We start from the raw sequence: 14,289 nt of genomic DNA on the forward strand, positions 1-14,289 counted from the left end.
AGGACAAGATGAGCCCCAACAGATGTCATGATATGTATATCAATTCTTTAGACCTGTGAGGAAAAGAACCACCGGTCAACCTGCCTTAAACCCTGACAACAGGACAGCAGGTGTGACCAAAAGAGGGCGTCCCTATAAAATCTATCCCTACAAACTGAATCACAGCCATCAACCATCATGAAACATCCAGTTTGCAATTTCATCGTTTTTTAGGACTGGAGAAAACATGAAAGACTTTTAAAATAATCAGTCTTACAGATGGAGGTGCCACGTCGACCAGAAATGTTTGACTTCCATGGAGTCTCCATGCTCAACGTCATCACTGACAACTGGGACAACATACAGAACTTCAAAGCAAGACCAGATGATATTCTTATCTCTACGTACCCTAAAGCAGGTACTGATGTGGTGTGTGCAAGAGTGTGGAGCTTATCTAATTATAAAATAACTTTTTTTGTTAAAAAATAATTTTAATGTTGGTGTCTGAGTTCATAGGATTCCCACTAAACACTATGCATCCACGAGTTCAGTGTTGACCTGAAAAATACTAAAATGATGCTGAGTGTCTTAATTTGGGTTATGGAGCTTATATCTTCATAGTTTGGTATCCCACTGAACAATATGCATCTATCTGTTTCAACCTCAGGAACCACATGGATCTCTTACATCATAGATCTTCTGTATTTTGAGAACATGGATCCGGATCATCAGACATCCATCCCTCTTCATGAAAGAGTGCCCTTCCTGGAGATTTCTGTACCTTCTCAACCTTTAGGTTGAATCTTGTGACCACCTTCAATTAGCCATATTTGTATTAAGTCAGAACCAAAAGTTAGTTTCACTTTGGTGTACTTGTACATTAAGGTATCATTAGAACTGTTCAGACAGAAAAATATTCCAAAAATGTTTGAAATAGGTTCAGTCTTTTTGTCTGACATCTGTTTTGCTTGCATGCCATCATTTTGTGACACGTTTTGTCAGAGTTAGTTATAATATAATGTAGTATAAGGTAGTATAGTATAATGTGTAGTAATTAATGTTGTTGATCTATGCTATAATAAAAAAGCCAATCATTGCATTTTAACAGTTACAAGTTACTCCTTCTTATCATTTAGGGAAAGACTTGGCAGACAAGCTTGATTGCAAATGATTCCTTCTTATCTCTACCTTACTCAGGTACCGATTTGGCAGACAAGCTTCCCACCACTCCTCGTCTCATTAAAACTCATCTACCAGTCCAGTTTGTACCAAAGTCCTTCTGGGAGCAGCGCTGCAGGGTAAAAATCATGCAAACCTGTAGAAATAGAGACATGGGATTTATGAAACCCACAGAGCATAATTTAGTTTTGCCTCTTTCTGTAGGTGGTTTATATGGCCCGCAATGCAAAAGACAATGCAGTGTCCTATTTCCACTTTAACTGCATGAACAGTGCCCTGCCAGAACCAGGAGACTGGAGCACATTTCTGCAGGACTTCATGGAGGGAAAGAGTGAGTTCTGTTTAGTTTCAGTGTAAAGGAAAAATAATATCATTATATTTCCCATGTTAACGTTCCTTTGTGTGTTGTTCTGTGTCTGCAGGGGTTTATGGATCGTGGTATGACCATGTGAACGGCTGGTGGGAGAAGAAGCAAACTTATTCAGATTTTCACTACATGTTCTATGAAGATTTGATTGAGGTACAGCACCGAGTTTGGCTAACGTGTGCCGACTGACAGTTATGTCATCTGCATCAACCACATTTTCACTCTTCATAGCAGTTCTTGCTTCCTCCTCACTAATCCTCTGAACTTCCTGATTCACTACCTGTTTTCCATCTGTCCGCTACCTCTCATATTCTTCGTTCATCAACTCCTCGGAGAACTCCTTACACTTTTCCACACACAATCTTTATTTGTTAGTACAGTTCCATCTCGATACCGATACTTAATCATCCTCACCTGCTACACATCCTTTCCAGCAAGATCCTTCTAGCAAGCAGGTGAGTGTTCCAGCTCCAGTAAGTCCTTTTACAGGTTACAGGTATTGATGGGACTGAAGGCAGGACAGAAATCCTCAAAGTCCCAGACAGAGCATAGAATAGGAATCCAGATGAGGAATGAAGTGGCTACAGCAGAGAGAACACAATATTGATTCATAGGAAACTAAGTGCAGAATTCTAACAATGAAAGTCTGATTACCATCACTGAGGTGAAGATGACCTGGTGGTGTTCTGCTGCCCACCCAGATATCAAATACAGTGGAGGAAGAAAGGAAGAAATGTCAAAGAAATGTAGTGCTCATTATCTGTTTCTGATACATAAACTTCAAATAAAGAGGACATTATTTTATCACAACACATGCACACATGCATAACGGTGCAAAATAGCCAGTTAATGAAATTTGCCTCTTTGGTAATGGTGCATTTTTTTCAGTTTTTGGCCTGAGGTAATAGCCTGTGGCTCTGTGGACTGTGATTGATCAATGGTTTGTAGTAAACCTTGTAGATGTAGTATCAGTTAAACATTAACCAGCTACAAGTGAGCATTTATTCATTGCCATCATTACTAATAATTAAGAAAAAAAAGATCAAATTTGACATCTTCAATTTGAAAATTCATAGAAAATAAAGAAACTCATAAATGAAATCTGTGTTTTTTTGTTAATCTCGAAGGTTTAAAATTTTAAGATGCATAAAAAAAAAAAATCAAAATCAAAATTGTCACATATTGAAAGAGAAGTCTGTAAAATCCTAATATCTCCCAAGGAGAGATTCTTACACCAAATTTACTACAGACCAAAAGAAGAAAAATTAATAAAATTTAGAGATGAAACATCTCTTTTAAACTCATTCATATTTTCATTTATGTGAACAGGACTATGAAAAAGAAATAGACCGACTGTGTTCCTTCCTTGGTTTGTCTCCATCAGCTGAAGAGAAGGAAAGAATCAGAGCCAGTGTGACATTTGACAGCATGAAGCAAAACAAGATGACCAACTATTCCACAGCTCGCAAGCTGAACCACGAGGTTTCTCCTTTTATGAGAAAAGGTACAACTGCCTGCTGGGAAATTTTAGTTTTTTCTCAGTATAGGCACCAATATATGTTCAGTTTATTATTAGGATAATCAAATACTTTGAATGTTCTCCTTCTCCAGGAAAAGTTGGTGACTGGAAGAACCACTTCACTGTGGCTCAGAATGAGCAGTTTGATGAAGACTACAAGAAGAAGATGAAGAATCCTGATTTGAAGTTTCGCTGTGAAATTCAAAGAGGGGGCTAGAGCTGAGAAGTGATATGCAATTAAATAGTTAAGAATAAATCAAATATTAAGCCTGAACAACTGAATTCTCTTACATTGTGGTGCTGTTGGCTATCTACAGTGGGGCAAAAAAGTATTTAGTCAGCCACTGATTGTGCAAGTTCCCCCACCTAAAATGATGACAGAGGTCAGTAATTTGCACCAGAGGTACACTTCAACTGTGAGAGACAGAATGTGAAAAAAAAAATCCATGAATCCACATGGTAGGATTTGTAAAGAATTTATTCGTAAATCAGGGTGGAAAATAAGTATTTGGTCAATAACAAAAATACAACTCAATACTTTGTAACATAACCTTTGTTGGCAATAACAGAGGTCAAACGTTTACTATAGGTCTTTACCAGGTTTGCACACACAGTAGCTGGTATTTTGGCCCATTCCTCCATGCAGATCTTCTCGAGAGCAGTGATGTTTTGGGGCTGTCGCCGAGCAACACGGACTTTCAACTCTCGCCACAGATTTTCTATGGGGTTGAGGTCTGGAGACTGGCTAGGCCACTCCAGGACTTTCAAATGCTTCTCACGGAGCCACTCCTTTGTTGCCCGGGCGGTGTGTTTTGGATCATTGTCATGTTGGAAGACCCAGCCTCGTTTCATCTTCAAAGTTCTCACTGATGGAAGGAGGTTTTGGCTCAAAATCTCACGATACATGGCCCCATTCATTCTGTCCTTAACACGGATCAGTCGTCCTGTCCCCTTGGCAGAAAAACAGCCCCATAGCATGATGTTTCCACCCCCATGCTTCACAGTAGGTATGGTGTTCTTAGGATGCAACTCAGTATTCTTCTTCCTCCAAACACGACGAGTTGAGTTTATACCAAAAAGTTCTACTTTGGTTTCATCTGACCACATGACATTCTCCCAATCCTCTGCTGTATCATCCATGTGCTCTCTGGCAAACTTCAGACGGGCCTGGACATGCACTTGCTTCAGCAGCGGAACACGTCTGGCACTGCGGGATTTGATTCCCTGCCGTTGTAGTGTGTTACTGATGGTGACCTTTGTTACTTTGGTCCCAGCTCTCTGCAGGTCATTCACCAGGTCCCCCCATGTGGTTCTGGGATCTTTGCTCACCATTCACCATTCTCATGATCATTTTGACCCCACGGGTTATTCATAGACTTGACAAAGGCATTTGACACTATAGATCATGATATATTAATAAGAAAACTGGAACGTTATGGTGTCAGAGGGGTAGTTTTAAATTGGGTCCGGAGTTATTTAAGTGACAGAAAGCAGTTTGTGAAAATAAATGGTGGTTGCTCCTTATGTATGGACATTGCTTGTGGTGTACCCCAAGGGTCAGTTTTGGGTCCAAAATTCTTCAACTTGTACATTAACGACATCTGTAAAGTGTCCAAAGTATTAAAAATGGTTCTCTTTGCTGACGATACAAACATTTTTTGCTCTGGTGATGATCTGCAGAATTTATTGGAGGATATGACTAATGAAATAAGTAAAGTGAAGTTCTGGCTTGATAAAAACAAATTATCATTAAATTTGAATAAATCTAAACTGATGTTATTTGGAAATAGTAGTTTAAATACAAATGCAAAGATTCAAATAAATGGTGTTGATATTGAAAGAGTCAGTGAAAATAAATTTCTGGGGATAATAATAGATGAAAAACTTAACTGGAGAGCTCACGTAAGATATATTCATTCCAAAGTATCACGAAGCATTGCAGTACTAAACAAGGCAAAACAGGTATTCGACAGAACATCACTTCATATTCTCTACTGTTCACTGGTTTCACCATACTTAAGCTATTGTGCAGAGGTCTGGGGCAATAACTATAAAACCACATTACATTCACTTTTTACTCTTCAAAAGAAAGCAATTCGAATCATCCACAATGCAGGTTATAGGGAACATACAAACTCACTATCTTTGCAGTCTGAAATATTGAAAATTGACGACATAGTGAAATTCCAAACAGCACAAATTCTATTCAAAGCAAAAAATAAAGAACTGCCAGGTAATATTCAGAGTATGTTTTTTTTGAAAGAAGGAAGTTATAATTTAAGGGGTTTTTGTAACTTCAAAACAATGAAGGTACGTACTACAAGAAAAGGCTTTTGTGTTTCTGTTCAAGGAGTGAAACTATGGAACAAACTGAATATGGAATTAAAGCAATGTCCAAACATAAAACTGTTCAAAAAGAGTTATAAAAATATGATCTTCTCGATCTATAAAGAAAAGGAAAATATTTAAATTAAGTGAATGTCTCTATTTAAAAACAAACAAACAAAAAATTCATGATGTGATATTATAGTATATAGTATATCAGAAATCTGTTCACTATTTTTATTACAAATTATATCAGTAAGGAAGCTGACTAAATATTCACTGATAATTTATGGGACAGGGGTGGGATTAAATAAGTGTATACTTCTTCCCACTCCCTTTCAACATGTAAATTAATCAGAATGTTTTTTGTATGTAATTTGTATAGTATATTTTTTTTCTCTCATTTCTTTTTTAAATGTACTTGTATATTGTTCACATGTTGAAATAAATTACCAATCAATCAATCAATCAAGCTTGCGTGGAGCCCCAGATCGAGGGAGATTATCAGTGGTCTTGTATGTCTTCCATTTTCTGATGATTGCTCCCACAGTTGATTTTTTCACACCAAGCTGCTTGCCTATTGTAGATTCACTCTTCCCAGTCTGGTGCAGGTCTACAATACTTTTCCTGGTGTCCTTCCAAAGCTCTTTGGTCTTGGCCATGGCGGAGTTTGGAGTCTGACTGTTTGAGGCTGTGGACAGGTGTCTTTTAAACAGATGATGAGTTCAAACAGGTGCCATTCATACAGGTAACGAGTGGGGGACAGAAAAGCTTCTTACAGAAGACGTTACAGGTCTGTGAGAGCCAGAGATTTTCCATGTTTGAGGTGACCAAATACTTATTTTCCACCCTAATTTACGAATAAATTCTTTACAAATCCTACCATGTGAATTCATGGATTTTTTTTTCACATTCTGTCTCTCACAGTTGAAGTGTACCTCTGGTGCAAATTACTGACCTCTGTCATCATTTTAAGTGGGGAAACTTGCACAATCGGTGGCTGACTAAATACTTTTTTGCCCCACTGTATCAGCTTAACCTCCCAGGACCTGGCATCCACATTTGTGGACATCACATTTCGGGTTGTGGAGACCAAACTACTAAATTTTGCTCTACAAAGGGCCTGATATCTACTAATGAGGACATTATACTGCCACTGTTCTATTGAAATTTAAAATGAATGTCCTCTTATGAGGATCCCATTTTTCTCAAAAACAAAAATCAGGTAAAAAAAAAAAAAAATCAGCTAATCCTTTGTTTTTACATTCATCAGGTCCCAATCAGCCCAAATAGCAAAGAGAAATTAAAAATGCATGCCATGAAAGAGTTTGGGTCTTAGGAGGTTAAGAAAAAGGAGGATGAAGGAACATGTGTCATTTTTACTGAACATATTTAACTAACTGATTGTTAATGGTTAGTTTGTCTGACTTTATGCTACTGGGTTTGAAATTAAGAGACCCAGCTGGGCATGACGGTGGGAAGAAGCTGGAGTACCAGGAGCGAATCCACACAGGAACCAGAGTTCATTCTGTGTAATTTCCCAGCTTAAAAAACATTTATCCTCAACTTAAAAACTACACTACCTGAATAAACTAAACTTTGTTTATTTCTCAAATGAATATGTTCCAGTACTTAATAATTTGGCCACACATAAAGTGTAATGTGGGAATGTTGCCTATATAGAATCATAGGTCTGGTATAAATCAAGAAAGAGAAGCAGAAAACTTTTTACATTCACACAGTTATGGCAAGCAGCTCTCAGCTGTGTAGAGATAGTAGGCTGCTGTTGTATGTTGGATTTCATTTTTATTAAACACAGCCGTTTTAATTCTGTTAAAAGACTTGTGTTTTTATTCTTCTGTCATCGATGTGCAGGTTATTGCTGTGTTTACTCTTTTGTACAGCAAAACAATCAATCCAGCCTGCACCCTGTTCATTATTGATTTATTTATTTTGGTCGAGTTGAATGAACCTAGCTTATCTGACTTCATAGCACTGGATCAGTATAAATGCACACATTTCAGAAAATGGTGCGGTGTGTTCCAGTGAATAACAATGGTCTTTTGTTTGGAAGACAAAAAATGCTTACACGTGACTTTGAACAATATTCAACAGAATACACATGCCATGCTGTCTGATGTATATGTTTTAAATGTGCTGCATTTTTGCTTTTTCATTTGACATGTTAATGAACAGTAATAAAAATGTTATTTTTCTAACTTCTAACCTTATCCTTCTAAAGTTTGGTCCAAATATACTGAGCAAATACTGAACTCCTTCACTTTAGGTCTGAGTCATTGCTGAAATTAATGATTAAACCGTCGAGTCACGTGCCCTCTTCACAATTTCAGGATTACGTTAGTTGGTAGGAGTGATCCTAGATGGTAAGCAAGCTTTGTAATCATGTGTTACCAACATTAAATCTCTGCCTTTACTTTACAAAAATATTTTGTTTGCATTAAAATGTCCTTGTTTTAAATACTTAAACACTAAAATGTAACGAATGAAATAAATGTGTCTTATTCATTGTGGTTAGAGAACTCAGCTGGAGGGCAAATGTTGTAATTCTGGTGTTTCCTGATTCTACCAATGCTGGACTGCATCTTGTTTTTTATCATGTACTGTCAGCTGACTGTTTTTGCACTTACTTGAATGAACCTCTTTGTGACTAACATGACCGATATTCACAGAGCAATGTTAATATTATTCAGAGTTTTATTAAGCTAGTACAACAAACAAAAAAACAAGGTGAGCAACACAAAGCTCAGGCAGAATCCAGACAGACAAGGTCCAAACTGCAATCAGAAAGTGAATACTAAAAACATAAATGCTCTCATAAAAAAGAAAACACTACAGTTGCAAAGGTTAAACTGGCAAAGGTGATGATGGTAAGTTAGAGGTATAATTTCAGTAGGACTTATTAGTGGTGCAGGAACAAATCGTCTTCACTAAACCTGGAAACAACAACCAAACAAACAGCAGAGACAGCAACTCCAGAATGTTGAATTAATAGATTAATGCAGACCTTCATCAGATCTCTTATTAAAAGAAGAAACCAAATCAAGCACCTGGATTCTTCCATGACTTTAAATCACAGATGAGCTGCAACAGTGTGTGACCGAAAGAGTCCCGATGAAACTTCTAGTTTCAGCATAGTCATCAACTCTGGTTTTAAAAACCAGAGGTTGCAAAACATAAGTTACCGTGCAAGTAACAGAAGGATGGGGAAAACATGAAAGACAACTTCATTTTAAAAACAAGTAATTCTCACAGATGGAGGGGCTACATCGGCCAGAACTGTTTGACTTCCATGGAGTCTCCATGACCAACGCTTTCACTGACAACTGGGACAACGTACAGAACTTCAAAGCAAGACCAGATGATATTGTTATCGCTACGTACCCTAAAGCAGGTTTGTTAGTTAGTTAGTTACTTACTTAGGCTATAAAATTGTTAGTGCTTTTTAAATAACATTTTCCCATTTTAATGTTAACGTGCAAGTTAATAGGTTTCCGACTTTACAGTGTGCATTGGCTGAAAGACACTATAAGGATGCTATCTGACTGTGTTCATTTGGATTATGGGGCTTATATCATCATGTGCTGATATCACACCAAACAATATGCATTTATCTGTTTCGCACCCAGGAACCACATGGGTCTCTTACATCATAGATCTTCTTTATTTTGGGCACATGGGTCCAGCTCGTCAGACATCCATCCCTCTTCATGACAGAGTGCCCTTTCTGGAGCTCTACGTACCTTTTCTACCTTCAGGTTGAATCTTGTGACCACCTTCAATTAGCCATATTTGTATTAGACCAGATCCAAAAGCTCAATGTCCTAATTTCACTTTGGTACTTATTTGTCATTAGAACTGTTCAGTCAAAAGGAAATTCAAAAAACATTCTGAATCAGGTTACAAATAGTTACAACTACAAATACAGCCTTGTTCAATAGCTTTGTGATGGTTCTGGCAGTTTTATTGGTGTGTAAATCTGTTAAGTTAGTCATAGCACCTCAAAAACACAATGTTTGGGCAATTCATGTTGTTGATCTGTGGTCTATAAAGAAATCTATCTTTGCATGTTCTGTTGCAAACGGTTCCTTCTTATCTCTACCTTACTCAGGTACCGATTTGGCAGACAAACTTCCCACCACTCCTCGTCTCATTAAAACTCATCTTCCAGTCCAGTTTGTACCAAAGTCCTTCTGGGAGCAGCGCTGCAGGGTAAAAGCACACATACCTGTAGTCATAGAGACATGGGATTTATGAAACCCACAGAGTATAATTCAGCGTTTCCTCTTTTTGTAGGTGGTCTATGTGGCCCGCAATGCAAAAGACAATGCAGTGTCCTATTTTCACTTTGAACGCATGAACAGTGGCATGCCAGAACCAGGAGACTGGAGCACCTTCCTGCAGGACTTCATGGAGGGAAAGAGTGAGTTTAATTTATTTTTAGTGTTAAGGACAAAACATATTATCACATTTCCTGTATAAACATTCCTTTGTGTGTTGTTCTGTGTCTGCAGGGGTTTATGGATCGTGGTATGACCATGTGAACGGCTGGTGGGAGAAGAAACAAACTCATTCAAATTTTCACTACATGTTCTATGAAGATTTGATTGAGGTACAGTAAGTTTGGCTAACATGTGTGCCATTTTTGACAGAGATCTTAATATTTAAAATTATCATATAACAAAGGATGTTAAATATGAGGCTGCAAGGCAGGAGGAAAATGTGAAAACCAGAAAGAGTATTCATGGATTTAGTAAAAGAGGACATATGTGTATGATAGAGGAGGATGCTAGGGATAGGGGAGATGATCCACTTTGTCATCCATTGCAAACAAAAAGTGGCACAAAGTCAGTCCCTGAAATAATTTGCATCTTGAACCTATTTCTCACACCTACTGACCGACTTACTGTCCTCATAAATGTTGTGCACCACCCTCACAAACTACTCCCCTGAATTCCTCATAGAGTACCACAGTTCCTCTCTTGTCTCCCACATATGCCCTCTCCACATCCACAAAGATACAGAGCAACTACTTTTGACCTTCTCTACACTCTCCAAGCAAACATTACATCTGTAGTGCTCTGTCTGCTGCTCTCACTGCTGCTCGTTGATCGCCACCTCTCTTCTTAATCTAGCTTCAGTCACTCTTTCCCATATGTTCATGCTATGGATCATTAACTTTATCCCTCTGTAGTTACCACAGCTCTGTACATCCCCTTGTTCTTGAAAACACATCTTCTCCATTTCTCAGGCAACTCTCATTCTCCAGGATGTTAAACAATTTGATTAAAAAGTCCACTCCTCTCTCTTGTAGACATCTCCATACCTCCACAGGTATGTCATCTGGACCACCTGCCTTTCCACTCTTCATCCACTTCATAGATGCACTACTTCTTCTGCATGTCCTGATTCACTATAAGTCCTCAATCCAATCTCCTTCCTCTCTTCTCCTCATTCATTAACTCAGCATATTCTCCTCACTTGTTAATACATTTCTGTCTCTATCCTTAACCGCCCGCCTAACCAATCGATAGGCGTTTATTGTTAACCCAGCCCCTGACCTGTTTGGTATGGAAATCTTAATTTTGAAAATCTGCATATTTGATCTGGCATAGATTGGGTTATGTCTGAAAACTGTAGTTCGCTGAATTGTTTCTGATGCATAAACTGCAAAAAAAGAAAACCTCAGATCCAAGGTTTAATAATAATAAATAAAATACAAAGAATGGTCAAAGTCTGACGTCTTTAAATTGAAAAGTCACAGAGAATGAACAAAGACACAGACAACTAAAATGTGTTTTCACATGTCAATTTATATTTTCCCTAGTGCTATGAATAAATAGCACTAGAGAGCAGAAGAAAAAAAAACATACATTCCATGTTGGAGTGAACTGTCCCTTCTAAACTTATTCATATTTTCAATATTGATGTTAACAGGACTATGAAAAAGAAATAGACCGACTGTGTTCCTTCCTTGGTTTGTCTCCTTCAGTTGAAGAGAAGGAAAGAGTCAGAGCCAGTGTGACGTTTGACAGCATGAAACAAAACAAGATGACCAACTATTCCACAGTTCCTGTGATGAACCAAGAGGTGTCTCCTTTCATGAGAAAAGGTACAACTGCCTGCTGGGCAACATTTGTTTCTCAGTATTTGCGCAGTCCAGTAGTGCTGATCAAATACACTTTTTCTTACACCCTGTCCCGTCTGGCAGCTTTTGTGATCAGAATTGTGATCTAAATGAACTGTGGTGCCAGCCCCAGCCACACACACACACACACAGACCATTTACTCACTCACTTTCACCCACTAATGACACATGACACACACAAACACTTAATGTTGAAGGAGTGTTAGGTGGGTGTGTCGTGGAGTGTTACGACCCGGCTCAAAAGCCGCAACATAAAAAAAGGAGACGAACAACAGAGTGTGGGTGAGAAGAGGTTTCATCCTAAAATGGAAAACCAGGTTGGCTAAAATGGCTGGTGCCACCAAGGCAAAGACTAGTGCACTGCCGGAAAGCTTGCCTCAGGTATGCTTTTATCCACACCTGACTAGGTGTGGCCAATTAGCACCAGCTGAAAACACTGAGACGATTAAAAGCTGCAGAGGGACGTAACACCTCCTCCCTTAAAAGGGTTCCTCTAGGACCCTTAAATTTATTAAAAGCCCCTCTGAAGCCTTCAGTTCCTTGACCCACAAACCTGGAATAAAAGTTAAAGCTAACAGAAGCACAGTGTTCACGTTATAGTTGGCATCTCTAAGCATGGATGGGCATGAGGATTTGAAGTTGCCACACTGAACAGACAAAAAGTAACATGTGACCAACACAAAGGAGCACAACAGTCACAAACCCAAAATGATTACCTGATCTGCTACAACACAAAACCAAAAGTAGCTTCTAATAATCACAACTAAGTGATCTGTTGTCTCCACCACACAAACAGTCACATACAAGTGGCCCTATACCACAACAAGTTACTTTAATCCAAAAAGTTCAGTAAATCAAGCGTACTAGTGACCAACCACAAAATGGAGAGCTATGGCCACACAATGATCACATCAAGGGTGGCTCAGCACCCCACAGTGTTATTGCCATCACCTGGCCAACAACACTCACAAGTGATCCAACAAAATAGCCATATTCCCCACAACACTAAAGGTCACAGCACAAAACACTCACCTCACAAGGATCTCATTAGCATCCATCCACACTGACATACGCACACACAATGCCAACTTAAAAACAGCCTACCTGCCTCAGCTACAGACCATAATCAAGAATGGTCTCAAACCTCCTACCAAGTTTGGTGCCACTGATTTACTATGTGCAACTCCCAGCCTAAAACACTAAAAACAACAAAACCCTTACTTTTCCTACCCTAGTCTTCAGTGGTGTACCAGGCTCGAGGCAACTTTAAACGCGAACTCGAGAGCAGGCAGCAGACCAGAGATATAGTCTCCTACCAAACTCTGAAGCGTACCCCCACCCAGGATAGCCACCAAACACAATAAACTAAAACAATAAAGCAAAACAACAAACAAGTGCTTCGATGGAAGGGCAGCACAGCCACCCAGCTGAAACACACTAACTAAAGGGAGTTTGCACAATTACAGTGACCACCATCACTCACCCACTTAAAAGCAAAACAAACTGACATTCAGTCTCCACTAAAATGTCCAAATATCCCGGACGAGCCCCCACTTATGTTACGACCCGGCTCAAAAGCCGCAACATAAAAAAAGGAGACGAACAACAGAGTGTGGGTGAGAAGAGGTTTCATCCTAAAATGGAAAACCAGGTTGGCTAAAATGGCTGGTGCCACCAAGGCAAAGACTAGTGCACTGCCGGAAAGCTTGCCTCAGGTATGCTTTTATCCACACCTGACTAGGTGTGGCCAATTAGCACCAGCTGAAAACACTGAGACGATTAAAAGCTGCAGAGGGACGTAACATGGAGCATGAGCGTACAGGACAAGTATGACTGTGGGACTGATCAAACACTCTGAATGTTCTCTTTCTCCAGGGAAAGTTGGTGACTGGAAGAACCACTTCACTGTGGCTCAGAATGAGCAGTTTGATGAAGACTACAAGAAGAAGATGAAGAATCCTGATCTAAAGTTTCGCTGTGAAATTTAGAGCCCTGGCTGAGCGTGATGGAGCTCTGAAGTTAACTAGTTGAGGATAAATCAAGTGTTGAGACAGATTAATTAGTATCCCTATTGTAGTATTAGTATTCCTATATTATAATGCTTATCCAGTTCAAGGTTGTGTGGCGACTCGAGCCCATCTCAGCTATCATAGGGTGAGGCAACAGTGCTAACCAACACACAACCATGGTGCCAAATAACGTATTAACTGAAATTAATTTGATTTTTTTATTTGATATGCTCCCATTTTGATTGTATTCAAAGAGATGCAAAAATGTCTGTTATTGTTATTATGTCTGTTATTGTTATTATCCTTGGATAGCATGCTGTTCAGTAGTGTGTTTACTGTTTTGTGCAACAAAATAACCAAAACTGTTTGCGATTTTTGCTGATAGCATTGAATTAACAGATTTAATCTGGTTTATCTGAATTTATACTACTGGGTCTGGCATTAAAAAGCCCAGCTAGGCATGATGGAGCATTGAACAGATGTGTGCATGTCCCAACAAATAAATAAAAATATATGTATGGATCATCAGAATTAACCACAATTTAACTGACATTCGTTTTGCTGTTTTTGCACTAACCATTCAGTAACAAATAAAGAATAAAAAGGTATATGGTAAATAGAGTTGTAAATATAGACACAACACACAGACCTGGTATGAATCAAGCAAAAGAAGTAGAAAAGAGTGCTTTGCATTGCGGGCCACATAGACCAAGAGAGCTAGCATTCTCAGTCTTCTCATCTTCTT

At 38.9% G+C, this 14,289-nt stretch overlaps 2 protein-coding genes across 2 annotated transcripts; both read left to right on the top strand.

The window, feature by feature from the left end:
• The first annotated feature begins 255 nt into the window (after positions 1-255).
• LOC146645466 (cytosolic sulfotransferase 3-like) lies at positions 256-3,261 on the top strand. The gene is made up of 7 exons (XM_085393297.1): positions 256-397; positions 647-775; positions 1,177-1,277; positions 1,363-1,489; positions 1,581-1,678; positions 2,855-3,029; positions 3,137-3,261. The coding sequence occupies exons 1-7, from the start codon at positions 259-261 to the stop codon at positions 3,259-3,261; spliced, it is 894 nt and encodes a 297-aa protein (XP_085249423.1). The 5' UTR covers positions 256-258.
• A 4,465-nt stretch (positions 3,262-7,726) lies between these two features.
• Positions 7,727-14,134, top strand: LOC146645467 (cytosolic sulfotransferase 3-like). The gene is made up of 8 exons (XM_085394337.1): positions 7,727-7,753; positions 8,643-8,781; positions 9,017-9,145; positions 9,499-9,599; positions 9,684-9,810; positions 9,902-9,999; positions 11,325-11,499; positions 13,411-14,134. The coding sequence occupies exons 1-8, from the start codon at positions 7,751-7,753 to the stop codon at positions 13,521-13,523; spliced, it is 885 nt and encodes a 294-aa protein (XP_085250463.1). The 5' UTR covers positions 7,727-7,750; the 3' UTR covers positions 13,524-14,134.
• The last annotated feature ends 155 nt before the right edge of the window (positions 14,135-14,289 follow it).

The sequence above is a fragment of the Rhamphochromis longiceps genome, linkage group LG20 (genome assembly GCF_057381845.1).
Source record: "Rhamphochromis longiceps isolate RC_006_pf linkage group LG20, R_longiceps_female_GT1.1, whole genome shotgun sequence".
In the NCBI taxonomy this organism is placed as follows: Eukaryota; Metazoa; Chordata; class Actinopteri; order Cichliformes; family Cichlidae; genus Rhamphochromis; species Rhamphochromis longiceps.

Bases quoted from the DNA above. Each gene is read 5' to 3' on its own strand.
- LOC146645467 (XM_085394337.1), top strand. The intron at 8,782-9,016 runs GTTTGTTAGTTA...TTTCGCACCCAG, and splicing joins CGCTACGTACCCTAAAGCAG to GAACCACATGGGTCTCTTAC. The intron at 9,600-9,683 runs GTAAAAGCACAC...CTCTTTTTGTAG, and splicing joins TCTGGGAGCAGCGCTGCAGG to GTGGTCTATGTGGCCCGCAA.
- LOC146645466 (XM_085393297.1), top strand. From the start codon at position 259: ATGGAGGTGCCACGTCGACCAGAAATGTTTGACTTCCATGGAGTCTCC. The intron at 776-1,176 runs GTTGAATCTTGT...TACCTTACTCAG, and splicing joins TGTACCTTCTCAACCTTTAG to GTACCGATTTGGCAGACAAG. The intron at 3,030-3,136 runs GTACAACTGCCT...CTCCTTCTCCAG, and splicing joins TTCTCCTTTTATGAGAAAAG to GAAAAGTTGGTGACTGGAAG.